The sequence below is a fragment of the Benincasa hispida genome, chromosome 8 (assembly GCF_027475165.1).
Source record: "Benincasa hispida cultivar pf3 chromosome 8, pf3_genome.v1.1, whole genome shotgun sequence".
Taxonomy (NCBI): domain Eukaryota; kingdom Viridiplantae; phylum Streptophyta; class Magnoliopsida; order Cucurbitales; family Cucurbitaceae; genus Benincasa; species Benincasa hispida.
Window position 1 is genome coordinate 19,207,040 of NC_143485.1, and position 21,799 is coordinate 19,228,838.

Here is a 21,799-nt window from a genome sequence, read left to right on the forward strand (position 1 = left end):
ATTTGGAGGATCATCAGAGAACAAATCTCTATTTTTTACTAATTTTTGCTGGAAAATGTTCCAGGAAAAAAAAATTAATCTTACGGTTTTTTTTGTTATATGTTACATACTTTTCAACTACATACATACTTTTCGTCTAAATATTCTTAACACTCATTTGATATGTGAATTTAATTAAATAAAAATTATTTTTTCAATGTTTTACGTATAAATATTGCAATTAATGTAGACAGAATAATATTATTTTTTATATAATCAACAACCCTACAACATACTTTAACCGTCATCAGTCTTACAGTAGTTAGAAGTGGTTGTCGAATTTCGGAGTTGGTCGGACGAAAGTGGTCGTCAAAGTTGATCATCGAAGATGATTTTCGCTGGAGATTATAGTCGGAGGTGACTGTTGGAGCCCAAAGTTAGTAGCGTGAAGGTGGTCGTAAGAGTTGATTCACTAGAGGTGGTTGTCGGAGGCTAGAATTAGTTATTAGAGTTGGTCGCGTGAATGTTGTTGGAGCTCAGAGTTAGTCGCTAAAGCTGTCATTGGAGGTGGTTCGGAGTCCGGATTTCGTCGTCGGAATTGTCATTAGAGGTAGTTGTCAGAGCTCGGAGTTGGTCGTTGGAGTTGTCATCGAAGGTGGTTGTTGGAGTTCGGAGTTAGTTCGTCTGACAGTGGTCGATGGTAGAACCATTGAAAACATGGGAAGAAGGGAGAGTTGGGGTGAGTTATAAAATATACCAATTCAACTCCACCAACATTTAAAGTTGGTAGACTTTACAATGAGTTGGTATATTATACCCATTCAAGACAACTTATGTTGGTGAACCAAACGATGTATATAGTGTATTTACATAAAACATTATCAATTGATCTCGATATCAAATCCACCTTGAACACCATGTTCGATTAAATTCAGGTTTGGGCTGGACTCTATCGAACCCAAGACTGGCAATTTATCCCTATCAGCTGAGAGAGACCATATTGCCTTCGCTTCATGTCTGTTGTTGCTAACACTCTCTTCTTCGCTATAGCCAGTGATGACGTTCCTTAATTTCCCATGACCCAACTGTCTGTCCTTCTTCCCTCTTCAACAATGGCTGCTTCTTCGGTCTTCTTTCACTCCTCAACCAATGTTCGTGGTCTATCTTTGGTCGACAGGCACAAATTTCCATTCAAGCATTTCGACAAACAGGTGAAGTCCCGTTTGGCGTTCCTTAATTCTCCCTTTCATCTAAGGCTTACTCCCTTGATAACTCCTCCAAATGGTTTTACTAATTCGCATGTAACGTCCCTGTTCTCAAGAACGACGAGAACCCTGCTCAAATGCTCATCTTCTGATGCAGTTAGCTCAGAATCCCAGAACCCATTTCTTAAACCCTTTGAATTTGTCTCGTTTGATTCATTGCAAGGTACCCTTTCTCGAATAACCCCTTTTGATGTTGTCAAGTGGTCTGGGGTGTTATCGATTACAATTGCAGCCATGAAATGGTCTTTGAATTTGTTTTTCAACCCCTTTTTCTGGATGTACTTCAGCTGGACTTGGTTGTTTTGGCCCTGGGTTGTGGCTATTACGATGGCTGCCTATGGATTATACTGCTTGAGAAAGCACCTACTTGGGGAAGCTAACATATACGAGCAACTTGCTGTTGTTACTTCCCTATTCACTTGGCTCACCCTTGTCCCGCCTGCCCATTTCAATGGATTCCTTGAAGGATGGCCTTTTGTGTTCTTCTTTGTATACCACTACTTCTTTTTCTTCAATGTTAGCATTCGAAAAAGGTTATATGGAGATTACTTTGCTCGTCCTCATGACCCCAAGTGGGATGTGAACATGCCAAACTTGTATCGGTTACTGTTCTTTGTGGGTGTCATGGCTGGACATTGGCTTGCTGCGTTTGAAGGACCAGAACTTCATCAAGTTCCAGGCGGGTGGAGTAATGTTGGCATTTGGATTTTGATACTGGTAACTCTCCTGACTCATTACAATTCGTCATTGTATCTTGCAAAGTACTCGGAGAAGGTAGTGGTGCCTACTGCTGTTGTGCAGTTTGGACCATATCGGTGGGTTCGCCATCCAATATATGCATCCACAATGCTCCTTTTTGCCGCTTACTGCGCTGCCCTTCGTGCGCCTGTAAGCATGCTTTTTACAGTGGCAGTTTGTTCACTATATTATGGCCAGAAAGCAAAATCAGAGGAGGCTCTGATGGTTGAAACTTTTGCAGAGGGGTATGTAGAATATGCAAACAAAGTTAAGTACAAGTTTATTCCGTTTGTTTATTAGTTTACTTGCCATCATGGCTCATAAGCAGTTATGGTTGAATTTCAAATTTTACATCTGAGCTTGATTTACATTTGCAAAGTGAACATTGTATGAATGAAATTCATCATAGTTTACCCTGCTGGGATACAAATTTGAATTAAATCATCTCATGGTTCCTCCCCCTTCCTCCACCTCAATAATTACATCAACAATGCTATAATTCGATTATGCTCTTGCTAAAGGAATATTGGCTTTCATCGTAGGATATGTCATGGTGGGATCACAATGCTATTGCTAACTTCATCATGTAAAATTAGTTAATTTCTTGATGAAAATTTTGAAAATCTTGTATGCAAGGATTATTTCTCTTAATAGCATCTTATTTTTGTGTACCTATCGTCAATATAAGGTATTAGTTATTTCCTTCCCGTGCTTATCTGACAATGGCCTCATTGATATTTTATATCATTCCGGAAAAAACTAATGCTGCATTTGATTTAAGTTTGGCTTGTTATATTTTCATATTTGCTTGAAATTGGTTGAGAAAAGTTCAACATGTTCAGTTCTTATTAACCTAGAAATGACGGTGAAGAAGCTAGCAAATTGACCTGTTTGCAAGAATTTCTTGTTAGCAGTTGTAGGTATCTAAATTAGCGTACTATTTTATCTATGTACTTGTATTCATGTATTTAGATATATTGTATATATGTACTCAGTAATCTTCCCAGTCCTACAAAGCTATACATGTACCTTTGTAGTTCTCCTAATCCTCAGAGTTGAATTTACTAGAGCAATGTATGTTCACAAATAAACAACAAAGAAAACATAGCAAAGAGCAAGAACTAAAATTTATTACTAAAGTTGCATTCTTAAATGCGTACATAAACCAAAGCCTTCAAATAAGCAATATGAAAATTTGAATAACCAAAAACATTGGAACCATTGGACCATTACAAAACTCACTCAGAAAGCATGATGGAGAAGCTTTTCTGTGACTTTAACTGACTGATATTGACCCAGTAGACTCCTTTGACTACGTTATTAGAAACCAAATATTTCCTTAGAAGATATCTCCAACGACCTCTTCCAAACTGATATTACAACATATAGTTTAATGCATCTTGCTGACTCACTAATGCAATAGTTGTCATTCAAATTTGACTTCTGTGACTTGCATGTTTAATTTATTTGAGTCAAGCATGTCCTTTTGGGTTAAGACTTATCATATAGAACACCCAGTTAGTTAGGCTTCATGATTGAGAGCTATTAGTTCTGGACGACTCTTTTTTTTTCTTCGTAGAATTGCTATAGCAATCCATGTTGTACCTCTTCTTTGAAATCTTGCTTTTCTCAGTTGTTCGGATTATCACTTCTTCCTCATGGTTCGGCTTTTCACCAGTGGGTTAGCGATACTCTTTCCTGAAATATTACATTCCCTTGTTTTCTCAAGGATCAAGAGCTGTTGGATTTTAAGATTTTGCTGGGAATTTTAGTACAAAAGTAGTTGGCTGCATTTCTGTTGGTCTCTTGAACATTCAGGTAGTTTTACTGTGCAGTGTGAGATCTCTCTCAAAGTATTTGCCAGCATCCTCTCCTATGAATAAGGAGTTTTATTCTGCCATTTGGAAGTCCAAGTGTCCCAAGCGCATCAATATTCTTATTTGGGTGATGATCAACAACTCTTTCAATTGAGTCCTTCAAAGAAAAAAGCCTTCTCATTGTATTTCCCCATTAATTTGTCCTCTTTGCTTGGCAGACAGTGATGCTTTGCAACATTTATTCTTTAATTGCTCATTCTCAAGGCGATTCTGGTGGAATTTGTTCTCAATTTTTAATGTCCAGTGGGTATTTTTGAATTTCTTCAAGGACAACTCCTCCATTTCCTGGTTTTCTTTGGCATTGAAATCAAAGCTCCTATGGTCAAACATGGTACACACTCTTCTATCAGAAATTTGGTTTCAAAAGGATCAAATAATCTTTCACAATAAAGCTCTTCCTCCGTTAAATTTGTCAGTTCAGCTCGTCTCAGAGCTTCCGCATGGTGTTCTCTTTCTAAATATTGTGCAAATTTCTTTAAGTCCTTGAAACTAAAGTTTTGTGTAACCTTGTTCCCTTTAGATGCCTCGGCCTTTTCCTCTCTTTGGATGAGTAAAATTTTCAAGGTCAAATTCTTTGGTGGAAGTTTTACATGGGCGAATTAAAACTCTATTTTGAATTTAGAGACAGCCTCCTGTTGTGTTGCGCTTGCAATAGTGCATTCTACAGGAGACATGAGAAGGATTTCAGGATATTGACCATTTGTTGTGGGGATGCCTGTTTTCTCATTCCCTATTGTGCAAATGCTTGAGTTCGTCCAGCTTATGGTTGGGTCTTGGTAGGGAGTACAGCATAATGATTGATGAGGTGTTCTTGAATTTCCTATTTCAAAATAAAGGAAGAGGCTAAAAAAAAAAAAAAAATAAAATAAATAAATAAAGGAAGAGGCTTGTCGTAGTGTTGTTTCTTTCATGTGTTTTAGGGGATTTGGCTTGAGAGAGATCGCAAAATTTTTAGGGAGGTAAAGAGACCTTGGGAGGAGGTTTGGGAGGTTGCTAGGTTTAATGTGTCCTTATTGGCGTCTGTTACTTGACCTTTATGCAATTATAAGCTTGGTTTGGTCCCCTTGGATTGAGGTTCATTTCTTTAGTGAGTGTTTGAACTTCTTTTTCCCGTGAGTTTGTTTTTTCGTATGCTTCCCTCTTGACTTGTTCTATTCTAAACTCATACTGATAATACTCTTAATTGAAGTTGAAGGATACTCCTTGGTATTCTTCATTGTACAAGTAAGATAGAGGGAGGTTTTTAGCAAACTAATACTTCTAGCCCAAAACTTCACCGCTTCCTCGAGATAAAAAGTGGAAAATCGTCGTGCCAATAAGTCAGAGGCTTGCTAAATAGCTTTAGCGGTCATGTATACCTACCATTGGATGAGAGTTGAGAAAATTTGCTCTCGATAGGTTGTATCATGTTTCCTTGGGCAAGCTTCAATTTGGACTCATTAAATATTGTGTGTACGGTTGTTGTAGGGGATTATGTTTAGTCTTTCCACTTCTAATTGATAACTTTGGTCGCACCCCTAGGCACAACTTTTCCAAGGTAGGCATCTTATTCAATGTTTTTTAAAGTTCAAGCCACATTAAAGTACAATAATAGTCTTCTGGAGCTTAAGTAGCAAATGTTGGCTTTTTTTTTTTTTTTTTTTTGGTGAAGCGCACTATGTATAAAAGTACTACATTAACAAGAGAAAGCATAGTTGAAGTGGAAATATGAAAAAAAAAAAAAGAACTCTAAACACAAGAAATTTTGCATTTAGGTTCACTAAATTTGATTTTTTTAGTTAATAAAGGAGGAAAATCTTTAATTATTACTATTAAAAATAATAATAAAAAAAAAGTCCCCAGGCCCTAGACTTGGAGCCTTGGGGCTTCACAAAAGGTGCGCGCCTTATTTTGTGAGCAAGCGAGGCACCAAAATTGTGCCTTGAGCCTAAGCGTGCACCCGAGAAGGCTTTCTAAAACATTGGTCTTATTAGAACGATCAAAGGAAGTTGGTTAGGGGCAGTGGGATCAAGGATGAATCAGGTAGAAGAGGTGGGGCCCACTGTATATAATCAATGTGATTTTTTTTTTTTTTGGGGGGGGGGGGTGGGGGTGGGGGTGGGTGGGTAGTGTATATTATTGGCTAATTGGTAGAAGAGCTACCATTTTTATGGAAAGAGATTCAGCTGGGACAAACAAGAACCTCTACAATGCTTCCCATGGCTATACCCCGTTCATAAATAATATTTGAGTTCATAACTCTTAAAATGAGAATAGACCATAATAACAAGGGAAATTGTATTTCCTATGTTTGAACTCCATATTCCTTGGATTTTGTATGCCTTACTTTTCACTATTTGTTTGGTTTGTATAAATTTGAGCTTGATCAAGGATGGCATCCCTATCTTGGAATGTAGGGGGTGTGAGATGAAAACCCTAGTGAATTGGAATTAGAAACCCTTTTGGTATGAGGACCCCTAGTTCTCAATCTCTAAAACCCCTAAATCAATATGATTTCAACCCTAAGGTTGGGTCCTTGTTGAGGTTTCATGTTTTTCTATGGGCTTCAGTTTTGAAGACTTTTGTAATTATTCCCTAGGAAATATTTCTTTTAGTTGGAGGGTTTCTTCAAGGGCTTTGCTAGCGTGGTTTTTTGTATGCCTTTGTATTCTTTCGTTTTTTTCCTCAATGAAAGCAGTTATTTATATCAAAAAAATGATTTCAACCCTAAGGATTGGGTTAGATACGGATTGCCTTAAGATCAAATATCTTGAGACAAAGAATAAGTTCTTTAGCCCGAGATTCAAACACTCCACAAGATAGAATGATCAATTCCACTTGAATGTTCTTGCTATGCAACTCAACACACGAATTGCAAATTTCAAGAAAGCTCTCCTGGCTAACTTTGAAAGAAAAGGCTAAATTCAATTCATCGTAAGACTTCTCAAAACAACCTAAAGACAATGCTTTAAGGGGCTGTTTGGGAGACTAGAATGTAATCAGGATTACTGGGAATCAGAGGAATGTTCGTGTTGAAAATAGGTTATTAACCTAAGGGCATTTATGTAATTGTGTAAGACCCCTAGGGTTTCCTACTATCTATTTATATAGTGTGTCCCTGTGTACAGTGTATTAGATTTAAAACAGAATAAGAAAAGTCTTTATATCGTGGTTTTTCTCCCTGTACTAGGGTTTCCATGTAACCTTGTTCTTCTCTTCTCTATTCTTTATTTTTTAACATGGTATCAGAGAGTGGTGACGAAACCCTAACCGTTATGGAAGATAATCAACCCCAATCTTCTTCTGCTGATGGATCTTCGAGTTTTGACATGAAAACGGCGATCCGAGCAGCTGTAAAAGAATGTTTTCAGGATGCCCTACTGGAGTTAATTTCTGCTGTCCAGTTGCAATCATCGGAAAGTCGGCATCAGTGGGAACCATCACATCAGATTGTGCCGATCAGGTCTCTCCACGCAGAAATGAGCCGAGGCCGCGAAGAACAGATGACTTTCGATCGAAGCCATCACGATCAGGGCAGAATTGGGAGCATCGGACGCGAGGAGCAGGTTTATCGGTCCGATCTGAACAGGGTTGGTACTGGTCTGAAGCAAATCGGGTCGTTCCGGGTTGAATCAGGGCCGGTGATGGAGCAACTCGCGTTTTTTATTTCCGCTCCGACCCGAGGGTCTTTGCTCGACCCGATAGTTCTTCTGCAGCCCGAGTTTTTGCGCCGTTGTCTCACAATCCTGCTTCCTTCACAGCCCGACCCGAGTTCTTCCTTCACAGCCCGACCCGATGGTCCTTTCATGGTCAACAGCCGAGGTCTTGACCATCTCGAGCGACCAGCACCTGTTCCAACCACTTGTAGTTCAACTCGTTATCCAGACGATGTGAGACAACGGTTGGCTTACCTACAACAGCAGATTTCTGATTTGGATACGATGTTCGGTGCAAATCCTCAACCAGTTTATTCAGAAAATCCGGTAAACTCATTACCTATTGTGTCTAATATTTCCTACTTATCTGGTTCGATGGGTAATTCTGCAGGATTTATCGTAGGGAAAAAATTAAATGGCAAAAACTATTTTTCCTAGTCTTAATCAATCCAGATGGCCTTGGAAGGGCGTCACAAGTTTGGATATTTGACGGGGGAAATTCCAAAGCCGGCCCCAGGTGATCCACAAGAACGAATTTGGAAAGGGGAAGATTCGTTGTTACGGTCTGTTTTGGTGAATAGTATGGAACCCTAGATAGGAAGACCACTACTATATGCTGCAATAGCTAAGGATATCTGGGAGGCAGCGCAAGATCTATATTCTAAAAGACAGAATGCCTCTCGGCTATATACACTCCACAAACAGGTCCATGAATGCAAACAAGGGTCCATGGATGTTACTTCTTATTTTAACAAACTGTTAATGCTGTGGCAGGAAATGGACTTGTGTAGAGAGATTGTCTGGAATTGTCTATAGGATAGGGCCTAATATTTGAAGATTGAGGAAGCAGATCGTGTTTATGTGTTTTTGGCTAGACTAAACCCAAAGTTTGATGGTGTCCGTAGCCGGATATTAGGCCAGCGCCTGACTCCTTCACTTAGAGAAGTCTGTTCTGAAATACGGCTGGAAGAGGATCGGTCGTGTGCCATGAATAATACCATTCCTACTATTGATGCAATCGCCTTCGTCGCCAAGCCGTCCGGTACTGATGGTGATAAAAAACCTCCACCTATTTGTGAACATTGTAAGAAGCTGTGGCATACAAAGGACCAATGTTGGAAATTACACGGGAAGCCCCCCAATAGCAGGCGACGACAGTCTCATGACAAATCTAATACTAGTCGTGCCCTGATAAGTGACTCAGTTGATGAACCAACTCAGAAGCAATCTTCTAGTGACAGTAAACATAGCTCGAGTACAGTTGGGGTGAGTGCAATTGCACAACCAGGTAATTTCCCTTCTTTTGGCCTGATTAGTATAAATGGTAAAAAAACCATGGATTGTGGATTCAGGAGCTATTGATCACCTTACAAGTTCCTCAGACTTATTTATGTCATATAATCGAAGTGTTGGTAATGAGCGTATTCGAATAGCAGACGGGTCTTTTGCCCCTGTTGCAGGAAAGGGCAGTATCTCTCCGTTTAATGGTTTAGTCCTACGTGATACCTTACATGTGCCTAAAATATCGTATAATTTGTTATCTGTCAGTAAAATAACAAGAGATTTGAAGTGTAAGGCGATTTTCTCACCAGATTCCGTTTTGTTTCAGGATCTGAAATCGGGGATGACGATTGGCACTGCTCGGCACGATAGGGGACTATACTTCCTTTCTGACGAAACTTCCTCTAGGAATGATCACCAATCTGGGTTTATGTCTTTAAACTTCTCTGTTTTTGAACATGATGTTATGTTATGGCATTTTCGCTTAGGACATCTGAATTTTCAATATATGAAGTATTTATTTCCTCATTTATTTCGTAATGCTAGTACTTCTTCTTTTAATTGTGATGTGTGTATTCGTGCCAAGCAACATCGGGTTTCTTTTCGTTCTCAGCCTTACAAACCCTCGAGTCCGTTTTCTCTTGTTCATAGTGATGTATGAGGTCCCTCACCGGTTACTACTTCCACTGGTAAACGGTGGTTTGTCACATTTTTAGATGATCACACCTGTCTCACCTGGATTTTCCTTCTTACTGATAAATCTGAAGTGTCCCCTGTTTTCCAACAGTTTTACACAACTGTCGAAACTCAATTTCAAACAAAGATTGGGATTTTAAGAAGTGATAATGGGCGAGAATTTTTTAATGCCTCCTTCAGAGAGTTTCTTGTTTCTAAAGGTATTGTTCACCAGAGTTCGTGTGCTTACACTCTGCAACAAAATGGAGTAGCTGAGCATAAAAATTGGCATCTGGTTGAAGTAGCCCGGTCTCTTATGTTATCCGCCACTCTTCCGTCGTACCTCTGGGGAGATGCAGTTCTCACTGCTGCTCATCTCATTAATCGGATGCCATCTCGTATTCTTAATCTTCATACCCTTTTAGAATTGTTTAAAGAGTCCTTTGCTACTACTTGATTGATTTTTGATGTTTCTCTTCGGGTTTTTGGTTGTGTTGCTTTTGTTCACTCCCATGGTCCAAACCGCACGAAATTTACTCCTCGTGCTCAGAAGTGTGTATTTGTTGGATATCCACTCCATCAACGTGGATATAAATGCTATCACCCGTCATCTCGAAAATACTATGTCTCCATGGATGTCACCTTTCTCGAGGATCAATCGTTTTTTCCTGTTAGTCATCTTCAGGGGGAGAACATAAATGAAGAGACTAACTGGTCATCTTATGCTATTCCTTTAGAGTCAGCATCCATTCAAACCTTGTTTAACCCTAGTCCTGAGCATGATAGTCTGGTCCATTCTACCAATCAAGTTCCTTGGAAAACTTACTCATGAAGGAATCTCAGGAAGGAAGCAGTGTCGCCTGTTGAACCAGAACTACTGGCTCCAGTGCAGGAGTCAGACCCGCCATCAGGTCCAGGTACGTATATTCCTAATGGTGTTGATATATGTATGGAGACTGATGAAGGCATGCAAGACAAAGGGGAAGGAAGTAGTAATACTAAAAGAGTGATAGAAGGGGAAACTGCAGAGGATGAAATGATTGAAGCTGCAGAGGATGAAATGGTCCTTGCTAGTGATGATGTGGAAGATACTACTGAAGTTTCTGATACACAGATGGTCAATCGTGGTGAGGAGCCTGGAAAGGTGAAAGAACGTAATGCATCACTTGATCTTCCTATAGCCTTGAGGAAAGGTACTCGTTCATGTACTAAATACCCTATGCATAGTTACATGACGTATAGTAATCTAGCATCCGAGTTCAAGGCATTTACTACTAGCTTGGACACTGAGGTGGTTCCAGATAACATAAATGTTGCAATGAAAAAACCAGAATGGCGGTTTGTTGTTATGGAAGAAATAAGAGCTCTGGAAAAGAATAGAACCTAGGAACCGGTGACTTTGCTTGAAGGGCACAAGACAGTTGGATGTAACTGGGTGTTTACTATAAAGTACAAGTCAGATGGGACAATTGATCGGTACAAGACTAGACTCGTTGCAAGAGGCTTCACTCAAACCTATGGACTAGATTATTCTGAGACTTTTTCACCTGTGGCTAAACTTAACACGATCCGAGTACTTTTGTCAGTTGTGAATAAAGATTGGCCTCTACACCAACTTGATGTTAAAAATGCGTTTTTAAATAGAGAACTTGAGGAGGAAGTCTATATGAGGCCTCCTCCCGGGTTCGAGAGTCAATTAAAAAGTAAGGTGTGTAGATTGCAGAAGTCACTATACGGATTGAAACAGTCTCCAAGGGCCTGGTTTGATAGGTTCACAACGTTTGTGAAAGCACAGGGGTATGTTCAAGGGCATTCCGATCACATTATTTTTATAAAAAGATCAACATCAGGGAAGATAATTGTTCTTATTGTCTACGTTGATGACATTGTTTTATTTGGGGATGATGATGTAGAGGTCACGAGACTAAAAACAGAGACGGCTAGAGAGTTTGAAATTAAAGACCTCGGGAAGCTAAGATGCTTTCTGGGAATGGAAGTGGCTCGCTCAAAAGAGGGTATATCAATTTCTCAACGAAAATATACTCTAGACTTGCTAAAAGAAACAGGTATGACTGGGTGTAAACCTGTTGACACACCAGTAGAATACAATGCGAAACTCGGTGATAAGAATGATAGAATTCCTATTAATAAAGAAAGGTATCAGCGGTTAGTTGGAAAGTTGTTATACTTGTCTCACACAAGACCAGATATTTCTTATGCAGTAAGTGTTGTGAGTCAGTTTATGCAAGCTCCTTGTGAAGATCATATGATAGCAGTTGAACGTATTCTTCGGTATCTGAAAGGAACTCTTGGTAAAGGCCTAATGTTCAGGAAAACCGATAAACGATCTATTGAAGCTTACACTGATTCTAATTGGGCAGGGTCTGTTGTTGATAGAAAATCTATGTCTGGGTATTGTACGTTTATCTGGGGAAATCTAGTCACCTGGAGAAGTAAAAAAACAAGGAGTTGTTGCTAGAAGTAGTGCTGAAGCTGAGTATCGGACCATGAGTCTAGGGATTTGTGAAGAAATCTGGTTGAAGAAAGTATTATCAGATCTCCAGCAAGATAATGAGCTTCCAATGAAATTATTTTGTGATAATAAAACTGCCATCGGTATTGCAAACAACCCAGTTCAACATGACAGAACTAAAAACGTAGAGATAGACAGACACTACATTAAGGAGGGGTTGGACAGTGGAAACATATGCATCCCTTATATTCCTTCAAACCAACAAGTTGCTGATGTTCTTACAAAAGGGTTACTGAGACAAAATTTTAATTATTGTGTAAGCAAGTTGGGCCTTGTCGATATTTATGCTCCAACTTGAGGGGGAGTGTTGAAAATAGGGTTATTAACCTAGGGGCATTTATGTAATTGTGTAAGACCCCTAGGGTTTCCTACTGTCTATTTATACAGTGTGTCCCTGTGTATTCAGTGTATCAGATTTAAAACAGAATAAGAAAAGTCTTTATATCGTGGTTTTTCTCCCTGTACTAGGGTTTCCATGTAACCTTGTTGTTCTTCTCTTCTCTATTCTTTATTTTTTAATAGTTCGAATACGTGATTTATCGAGGGCGGAACGAGAATGAGATCGTGAAGCGTGAAAACAGTGGGAATGAGTTTGGTATTACAAATTGGACCCAAAACACTCAATCCAAACATGGGGTTTGTGATTACATTCCATTCCAAACCCATCCCATTCCAACAAAACAAATAGGCCTTAATAGCCTCCCAAAGCAAACTCTAATGCCACATCATAGTTTATAATAATAATAAAATAACAAAATACCCCTACTTAAAGTTAAAATATCATAAAAAGAATAAAATTGGAAAATACTAAAATTACATCAAAATTTATAAGTAAAATATAAATAATATTTCGATGCCTTGGATGATTCATATCATCCTTTCCTCCTTTTGTAGGATTCGTCCTCGAATCCCGATCAAAGCCTTGCAAAGGAGTTTTAAAATCATGAGAAGAAAATGATGTCAATTTCCTAGCAATTCTTGTGGATGGTCTCCCTTGTAAAGCGACCTTGTAGTCATTAGATGTCAATGGTTGACACTGTCTTGGATTTCGTCTATTTTGAAAAGAATATTGGTCCTTCCAATCTTCATTCAACTTGTGACCAATCTTTGAGCTTTGCTTCATAATCAATGCTTTAACCTCTTGCAAAAACTCAAAAGAAAAACTAGGCAAACTTGGTTGAAGCTCACCTGTTAGAAAACTAACTCTTTTGTTTAAAAAGTTTTAGAATGTTCTATTTTGAAAACTTTGAAAACAAGAACCTGTTAGAAAACTAACTCTTTTGTTTAAAAAGTTTTAGAATGTTCTATTTTGAAAACTTTGAAAACAAGAATGATTTAACCTCACAAATTTCCTTTTTCTCTTATTTTTGGCGATAGACCGAGTATTACTCACATGCTTTTTGCTCTCGTTGTTTGGACACAAGAAAGAGGGGTTTTATACCATTACTTTGATGTAACTTTGATGGAGAAAAAGAGGTATTATACCATTAGACCCAAGACACTCATTTTGCCCATTTCCTCAATTAATTTAATGCAAAACAACATAGATGTCGTGAGTTTCTATATACTTATTAACTACCTCAAACGTAAGTTGTTATACCTCTTTTATGTCCTTTTTGTTTGATTTAGGAAACCCTCCTTAACATCATCGTCAAGTTGTACAATGCTAACCCTTTTGTGAAACAATTTGTTCCATGGAAACTTGGCTATTGGTAATGCATGCAAGACCTAGACAGGGGCATGGCCAAGTACATTTGGCATTGACAAACATTGCATCTAGCCTTAGATCTTGTCCTATTTTCTCCATTCCCTTCCAATACGAGTCTGCAACCATTCTCTTATAGGTTTTAAGTTCCTGTGCATGACCGGACCACCAATTAGACTACATTGATATTTTTGGAATAGAGAGAAATATTACCTGGAATCTTTTGGGCATGACTAGATGATCCGTGTACCTATAACTATTTATTTTCAACTGTAAACTGGGGATATACATTCTGGCCTTCTATAACAGCCTTCTTGATTCTTGGAGGATTCTCTTCAACTTGCTGTCTGATGACAGTTGGATAGTACTCTTGAACCACAATTATGGATGAATGGGTTTCATTGGATGGAAGGTGTAGAAATGCATCAGTGACCTTGTTTTCTTATCCTGGCAACTGACAAGTATCATATTTTAAAATCGAAGTATGAGAATATGGTTGACCATCTTTGTTTAACCACTTGCACTGTTAGGAGAAACACTTCAAGCTTGTTTGGCCTGCGTGTGTTTAGGAAATTTCTTCCTAACATAGCTTAGTCTTCCCATTTGTACAGGATGGACAATTTCCGTGAGTTCAGTCATAAATGAACTTCTGATGTGCTTGAGTGGATGAGTCTTAATCTAAATTGACCACTTGATAATCTTGCATTGAAGTTGCCCCTAACTCATCCCTGACACATAAGTTTTTACTACATATTTCTTGTGAAAATTCAGTAAAGCTAAAATTAGAACCACAGCCATAGACTCATCGTGGTCCAATGCATTTGAAGGGCTGTTATTGGTACATTTGCAAGATGCATCTTTATCTGGCAATATCCCAATTTCAAGTCAAACTTAGAGAGAATAATTGCACTAGTTCATCTATTCCAAGAATAAGAAACTCATATGGCGCTAACTTGTTCAAAACTTCGTAATTCAAACTAGTTGATCATCACAATCTCACAATTTTCATAGCAAGAATGGATTGGAGAAAGAACTATGGCTTGGTTATATGATGCCTGGAGGTAACGTTTGATCCAAAAAATTGCTCTAATGTGGGTACATGTATGGTCGTGTATTGAGTCTATTGACCAAAGAGCATTCTTAGTCATCAGGGCATTTGAGGGGAAATCTAGATTACATGAAAAATCCCATGGATGTCTTCAAGTAACCTCACTGACTAAGAAGCATGAACATAGACACAAAAGACAGGGATACAATAATAACACGACAACATGTCAATTTCTAAAAAAGTAAGATATAGACATATCATTTTTTTTCAATATGTAGTGATATACTTAATTCTTAAAAATATATAGGTTAAAATGTCATTTTGGTCTCTATACTTTGAGACTTGTTCTCTTTTAGTTCTTATACTCTTAAAGGTTTAAACTTAGTCATTGTAGTTTCAATACATTTTAAAATTAGTTCCAATCGTGAGTTTATGGTTAACTTTTCCAAAATAATAATAATAATAAAAAAAGTCTCTTATTAGCCTTCTCTCTGTTAATTTTGAAAATATATTCACATTATATATATATATATATATTTGAAACGGAAACAAGACTTTTTCATTGATATAATGAAAAGAGTCAAAAGCTCAAAGTACAAAGAAACAAATACAAAAGGAAGACAAAAAAAGAAATCGGAATAACAAAAACGAAAGAGAAAAGCAGCACCAATCGGGTTCTCCAAGCTAAAATTTTCTGGGACTTAATGATACCTCACGAACTCAACACAAACTCAACTTTAACCAGAGAATAAAAACATGATGCGGCAACCAAAAATCAAAACAAAGCCCTTCAAACAAACTACAAAACTTTAGAAATGCCACCAAACCTTATGTGAGCAACATTAGGAACTTAAATGGCGAAAGAGCAAAATAACTTTCTCCAAAAAGCACAATCAACAATATCTCACCCAAGAACAATACCACAAGCATCAAATATCGAATGCAAATGCTGTGGAGTGTTACTCTTGTCAAGAGGAGTAAATAAAGATCTTTCAGCCTTACAATCGAATGAGCTTCCTCTGAATGAAATAACTGACAAATGTCAATACCAAACCCATCAACTGCCTCTTCTTTAGTGCATAATTCCTCTGCTTCATACTTTTGAAGCTCTTCACTACTAACACTTGCTACTGAATCTCCATTTGAATCCCCATTTGAGTCTTGTTTTTTATGGCAAAAGTTGCTTGAAATATTAGCCGGTAGGCCTTTCACAAACTTAACTTTTGAGTCAGGAATATTAAAATTCAAATGAGAAAAGGATGGTTCGAAGAAGAAGTATCAGACCTTTCAGGTATTAGACCAGGGAGTTGAACCTTGACACAACGTTCCTCAAGCAAATTCGGGTTCACAATCGTAGTCCAAGAGTTTAGGAATGAAGTCTTCTTCCTTGCAAAATGCTGGAAATGGCTTGTGCAAGTGTGAACGCTTCTTCGGTTTCAATGAATGAAAGTCGCGTACTGGGGAAGAAGAAACAAATTTCCTTTTGCAGTCAATCATTGGAGAAGGAACAACTGATTGAAGAGGGTTGCTGTCGCTTGAATTTCCAGGAGAGAGAATATCTATTACTTCTTTTTCAGTGGGGAGGGAACCGGCAGCTTCATCCTTTAAGAGTGAGACTTCATTGGGTCGGAAAACGAACGGACTTGAAACAACAACTGGCGTGGGGCCTTCCAACATCTGAGTCAGCCAGAAGCTAATTGAATTTCTTTCAAAGAGATTTAAAGGGACTTTTTTTGGCAAACTTTTCCCCCAACGTCTTTCTCACTTTTCAATAAATAATTCTCTACGATCACTTCAGACTTTGAAGAATTCCCCATTGTCTTCTCTAACGGCAATGGAATGGGGTCTGATTCGTAAGAAACCAAAGGACCAACTTCTAATGGATTTTGCATAGAGAACTTTCTCCCCTTTAAGCTGGAAGCTAATGAATTTCTTGAATAATTTGAGGTTAGTCGAGATGGTAACAAAAACTCCAACTCAGCATCTAAAGAATCAATTTCTAATCCTTCATCATGTAAAACTTGATTCAATCAGACTAAATCAATTCGGCTAGTAAAATCCTTAACAAACAAGTCACCTTTCACCCTAGAGGGGTGAAGTAAAATCCTTAACAAACAAGTTGCCTTTCACCCCGATGCTTTTCTTAAAGATGGGGTGAAGTAATCTTATCTTCTAAATTGAAAAAGATCTCTACAACTTCCAGCCACTCTTCCATTCTCACATATTCTTGCTCCAACTGTCTCCTCTTTTTCAATTAATTAACTGTTGCACCAAATATCATCAACTCCTATTCTTAAATTCTCTTTGGCTTTAGTATAACGAATACAACTGCTCAATTTTATTTAGATAGTCAAATTAGAATCCAAGAATGTTAGGTATCCAAACGCAAGAAACACAAGTAAAACTATATTGAAATATCAAAAGAAAGTACAGTATCTAAGCCTTTTGAAAAGGTTGTCTCTCCTACAATCCACCCACTATAGATTGACTTACCAAAATATGATTCTAGTGCCTTTATTATTATTATTATTATTATTATTTATTTATTTTGGTATTACTTGTGATTAACTCTCACTTAGAGGCCTTGTTTGGCTTATTTTGCGTTCAAGTAATGTAAAATAGTAGTGATGACATATAGGAGTTGAGGCTGAAAATATTTTTGACATGAGAGCTCCGCTGAGTATTCCAGTTGGCGGGATGACTCTCGGCCGAAATTTTGACGTGCTTGGATAGATCATGCAAATGGTAACCGCCTATGTTGAGCATCCATGAACTACTATCTTTTCCTAAAATGAGGGCTCAATCCGTAGGTCAATTAATTGCAAATGAATTTTACTTTAATATACATATTTAATTAAAAGTTGGTCCCTAAACTTTTAGGATTGCTTAGTCTTATGCTTGAACTAATAAGATTGTGTCTACTTAATACTGATACTTTTAAAAGATTTTCATAAGCCATTGAACTTTCAATTTTGTGTCTAATAGGTCAACTACATTAGTTTAACTTTTACACCATCAAATGTCTAAAGTTGCTGGATTTCAACTCACACTTTATAATCCTTAAATTATAGTACCAACATGCTATTACTTTATATATATATATACATTTTTTTTTCTTCTTCATTTTAGTTTTGTTTCGTTATTAATTTTTTAAGAAGCATTGTAAATTTTTACATTGAATAATAGTGTTGACATGCTATTTAACATGCTACTATAGAAGTAACTTTGGAAATTTAGTGGGCTATTATAGACCTATGTTACAGGATTTGATCAACACAATGTTTAGTGGCCTGCTAAAAAACTTTTAAAATTCAAGGTCTAAATAAGCACAATCTCGAGAGTTTAAGTTATCAAACTTACAATTCAACCTAATGTACTTCAATCCATTGACAAAGGCATCGAAGATTATTATACCGGTACTGTATGTATATATATATGTATGTATGTATGTATATGTATATTTTACTTCAAGAATGAAGAGTTCAAAGCGATTATGGATTTTAAAATGTAACTATGAAAGAGTTTTCAAACCCACACGCAACAGAATGCCAGAGGAACATTTAAGGATGGCTATCAAATAAACCCCCTTTCATCCAGTTAACCACAACTGTATCAGGACTGCACACTTTTTGATATTTGGAAACATTTAAAATTTTGCGTGTTCTATATTGATTTTCTCCATGGAAATGTGTCGTACAGAGTGTATGTTAGATTTTGAATCATCATGTTTCGTACAATGAATTTTCAATTCTAGATTTATCATTGTATGCTGTATGATGACTTGCATAGACATATATACGTGCGTCTCTGAGCTTTATTAGCAACAAGGGAGGAGGGGGGCTGAGGAATCTCTTATGTCACATTTTGATGTGGAAAAAATTAAAATCATTACTCCTATTGACTTTACTTTTGTTGCCTCTGCTAAAGAATCTAGTATATGTTCTGCGCATAATATTTTTACTTGTGATTGTGTTCCTTGTGATATCATGTTTAGACGCAGGCATGTGTATGTTTGAACTTAACTAGAATACTGGACTGTCTGGAACGACTTTTTAATCACTTTGAAAATGCATCTTTACTATCTCTCCTTGGTATAAATCTCATTCTTTATCCTGCAATTTTGTCATTGTATCTTACTAGGAGAATGGAAAGAACCAACTAGTTTTCAATTTTCGATCTTGTCTAAATGGTTCGAAGTCCTTTTGTCTACTGTTTAATCAAATAGGCCTTGAGATCCCTCAATAAGTCTAATTAAGGAGAATAGAAAGAGCCAATTAGTTATGAACTTCCAATCCTTGCCTAAATAGTTGCTCATCCTTTTGCATGTTGTCTAATCAATAGTCCTTGGAATCCTTTAACGAGTCTAATTCAATTCTATTTTGCCGCCTAGTTATCCTAAGCTCTAGCTGCTTGTGCCGGCAAAGACTAGTGGATAATGCTTGCAAACGACCCCCATGACAAGCAGAAAATATTCTCTGTGATTTACTGCTTTGAGCAGGTTGATTTTTTCATGAATGACTTTCTACTCTTTCCCACAAGACAATGTCCTACCATTTCAGAAAATGCTTTGAAATCTATCACAGGTAAAACTTCCTTCAAAAAGGCCTCATGACCTTTGCTTTATTAAAGCACATATAGCATGTGTGATTTTCATGTTCTGCACTCTGGAGCAGTAGGGCCTAACACTATAATGGCAGAGAAAAGATAGGCTATTCGAATGCTGACTTTTTATCCACCTCACCTTTGCTTTTGAAGGCCAATCCTTTTGGGAGTAAAGGAAAATATCAGTTCATCTTTGATTTGCTCCACATATTTGCAATGTCGAAGTCATTGTGAGCTTTTCATACTATTCAGGACTCGACTTGGTGTTTAAATTACAACCTAGCAAAATCGCCATTGTTTGTATTTCAATCCTGGCTCAAATTCATAGCATATCGACATTGATGATTGGTTATACTTTTTTCTGGCTATTGTTCATTGTTAGGTGATATCCTCATTATCTCATTATCGCCCTCTTACCCTGCCGTTTGGTTTCTAGCATTAAATCAAATCAAAGATTTTGTTTCTGTGCTTCCTATTCTTGTCATTTAGGAAAATTATGCCCAAACAAAGGGTCTTTAGATGCTTTCTAAAGTAAATGTCAATCTGGGGTTTCAATCTTTTGGGTATTGAAATGATTTCGAATCTTCAGCGTCGTAAAAGGTTAAAACTTTGTACAATGAAAATTCATGCTTCTGCTAGATTCACTATTGTCAAGCATCAGATGTTCAATCATTTCAGGATGGCTGTGGGCTGTCTATGGTAAATCCAAAAGTTTGTTGCTGCCGCCTGCCATTGCCTTCTACCTTTTCAATGAATGAATGATGCACTAAGTCACATGGAATTTTCAAAATTTCCTTCAGGTTATAATTTCTTTGTAGGGGCCATTGCAACTCAGCCTTCATTTCTTGACCCCTACATTAGATTATTGTACTCGTCTAACATATCAGCAAATTATACATTCTGTAATCTACTCGACATAGATCAATCACCCGATTCAGAGTTCGAACCAACAGCGTAATACCTTTCATATGATTTAAGCTAATGTATGTCATTTGTCTTTGAACTTCATAACCCTTTTTTTGGCCATATTTTACCATTACATCATTATTCGTTTAATAATAATAGACTTATTTTGCAGGATTGATATTACTAGAGGTTTACCTATAAAACCAATTAAAGTTCCTCATCATTTGCCATCTTTGACATGTACCGAGTTTTCTATGTTTTGAGACAATTGATCCAACTTCTCAACTCTTTTAACAAGTCAATATCGAAAAGGAAAAATAATAATAAAAATATTGGAAAGGAAAAAACTATCGATTTTTTTAATTATTTAAATTGTGCAGTAAATTGAAAATGAAGTTTGGAAGTACAATGATTTAACTATGAAAAAAATATAGTAAATACCAAAAAGAAAAAAGAAATCTGAAATAGAGGCATATGCACTCATTTAACAAGTGTGTATAATGATTTAACTGGATATGAATGGACTAAACTAAACAACAAATGAAGAAAAAAAATGCAAACAATTCAAAAATATGATGAAAATTTTTAGTTTGGACCGAGTTGAAATAAAATTAAAAAGTATAAATAAGATTTAATGAAAAATTGGTAACATTTGGTAGACATTAATTGAATAAATTTTTTTTTTGGTTTAAGTACTACTTTGATCCATGTGATTTTAGTTCATTTTGATTCATGTACTTTTAAAATATTCATATTAATCCTTATGTTTTCAATTTTGGTTTATTTTGGTCCTTGAACTTTAAAATAGTTACTACCTTCAAAATGAAATAAAAATGAAGGTTAAGGAACCAAAATCGTCACTTTTTAAGAGTGTAAGACCCACATGAATCAAGTTGAAAGTATAAAGACCAAAATAAATATTTTGAAAGTAAAGAGACCAAAATGAATCAAAGTTGAAAGTATAAAGACCAAAATAAATTTTTGGAAAATATAGAGATCAAAATGAACCAAAACAAAAAATACACAAACTAATATAATATTTAAATTATATTCTTTCATCCAGCCAGGCAATTGTTTTAACAATAATTTGAAATTTCCTACCTGGAAATTAGATAAATAACTTTCCTGCATTTGCCAAATCAAATAATAATAATAATTAAACCTACAAAAAATAAATAATAAATAATAAAAAGGCCGAAACTTCTAAATTTATAACGAAAGACGAATGCTAATTTTACTTTTAAAAACCAATGATTAATTGTGATAAAAATGTTTCGATAAATTCAGATTATAAAATTCCAACCATAAAAAGCCAACCATAAAAAGATTCACTAATAGACCATATAAGCATTATGGTCTATGTGGTCTATTTACTGATAGATTTCAAAACAAAATCTAGATTTTGATATATCTGTGAATTCTTTTACATTACGTTATATCTACCATGCTCTAAAGTTGAGTCCATTTGACTTTGAAGCTTTAATTCAGTATATAGAATTGGATTAAATATCTAAAAAAGAACAATGGTACAAAATGAATGGTGGTAAAAGAAACA

At 36.7% G+C, this 21,799-nt stretch overlaps 1 protein-coding gene across 3 annotated transcripts; it reads left to right on the forward strand.

The window, feature by feature from the left end:
- Positions 1-871: 871 nt before the first annotated feature.
- On the forward strand, positions 872-19,748 carry LOC120083036 (protein C-terminal S-isoprenylcysteine carboxyl O-methyltransferase). Of its 3 annotated transcripts, none has more exons than XR_016531276.1 (3): positions 915-2,227; positions 19,127-19,319; positions 19,410-19,748. XR_016531276.1 is itself a non-coding variant. In XM_039038534.2 (2 exons), exons 1-2 carry the CDS (start codon positions 1,056-1,058, stop codon positions 9,108-9,110), a joined length of 1,179 nt encoding a protein of 392 aa, XP_038894462.1. In that variant the 5' UTR covers positions 872-1,055; the 3' UTR covers positions 9,111-9,303. The 3 variants fall into 3 exon arrangements, 1 of the variants encoding a protein (XP_038894462.1); XR_016531277.1 differs by having other exon boundaries at positions 19,492-19,748; XM_039038534.2 differs by lacking the exons at positions 19,127-19,319; positions 19,410-19,748 and adding an exon at positions 9,104-9,303 and having other exon boundaries at positions 872-2,227.
- Positions 19,749-21,799: the final 2,051 nt, after the last annotated feature.

What these genes read in the sequence shown, in the direction of transcription:
- LOC120083036 (XM_039038534.2), top strand. Translation starts at nt 1,056, where the DNA reads ATGACCCAACTGTCTGTCCTTCTTCCCTCTTCAACAATGGCTGCTTCT.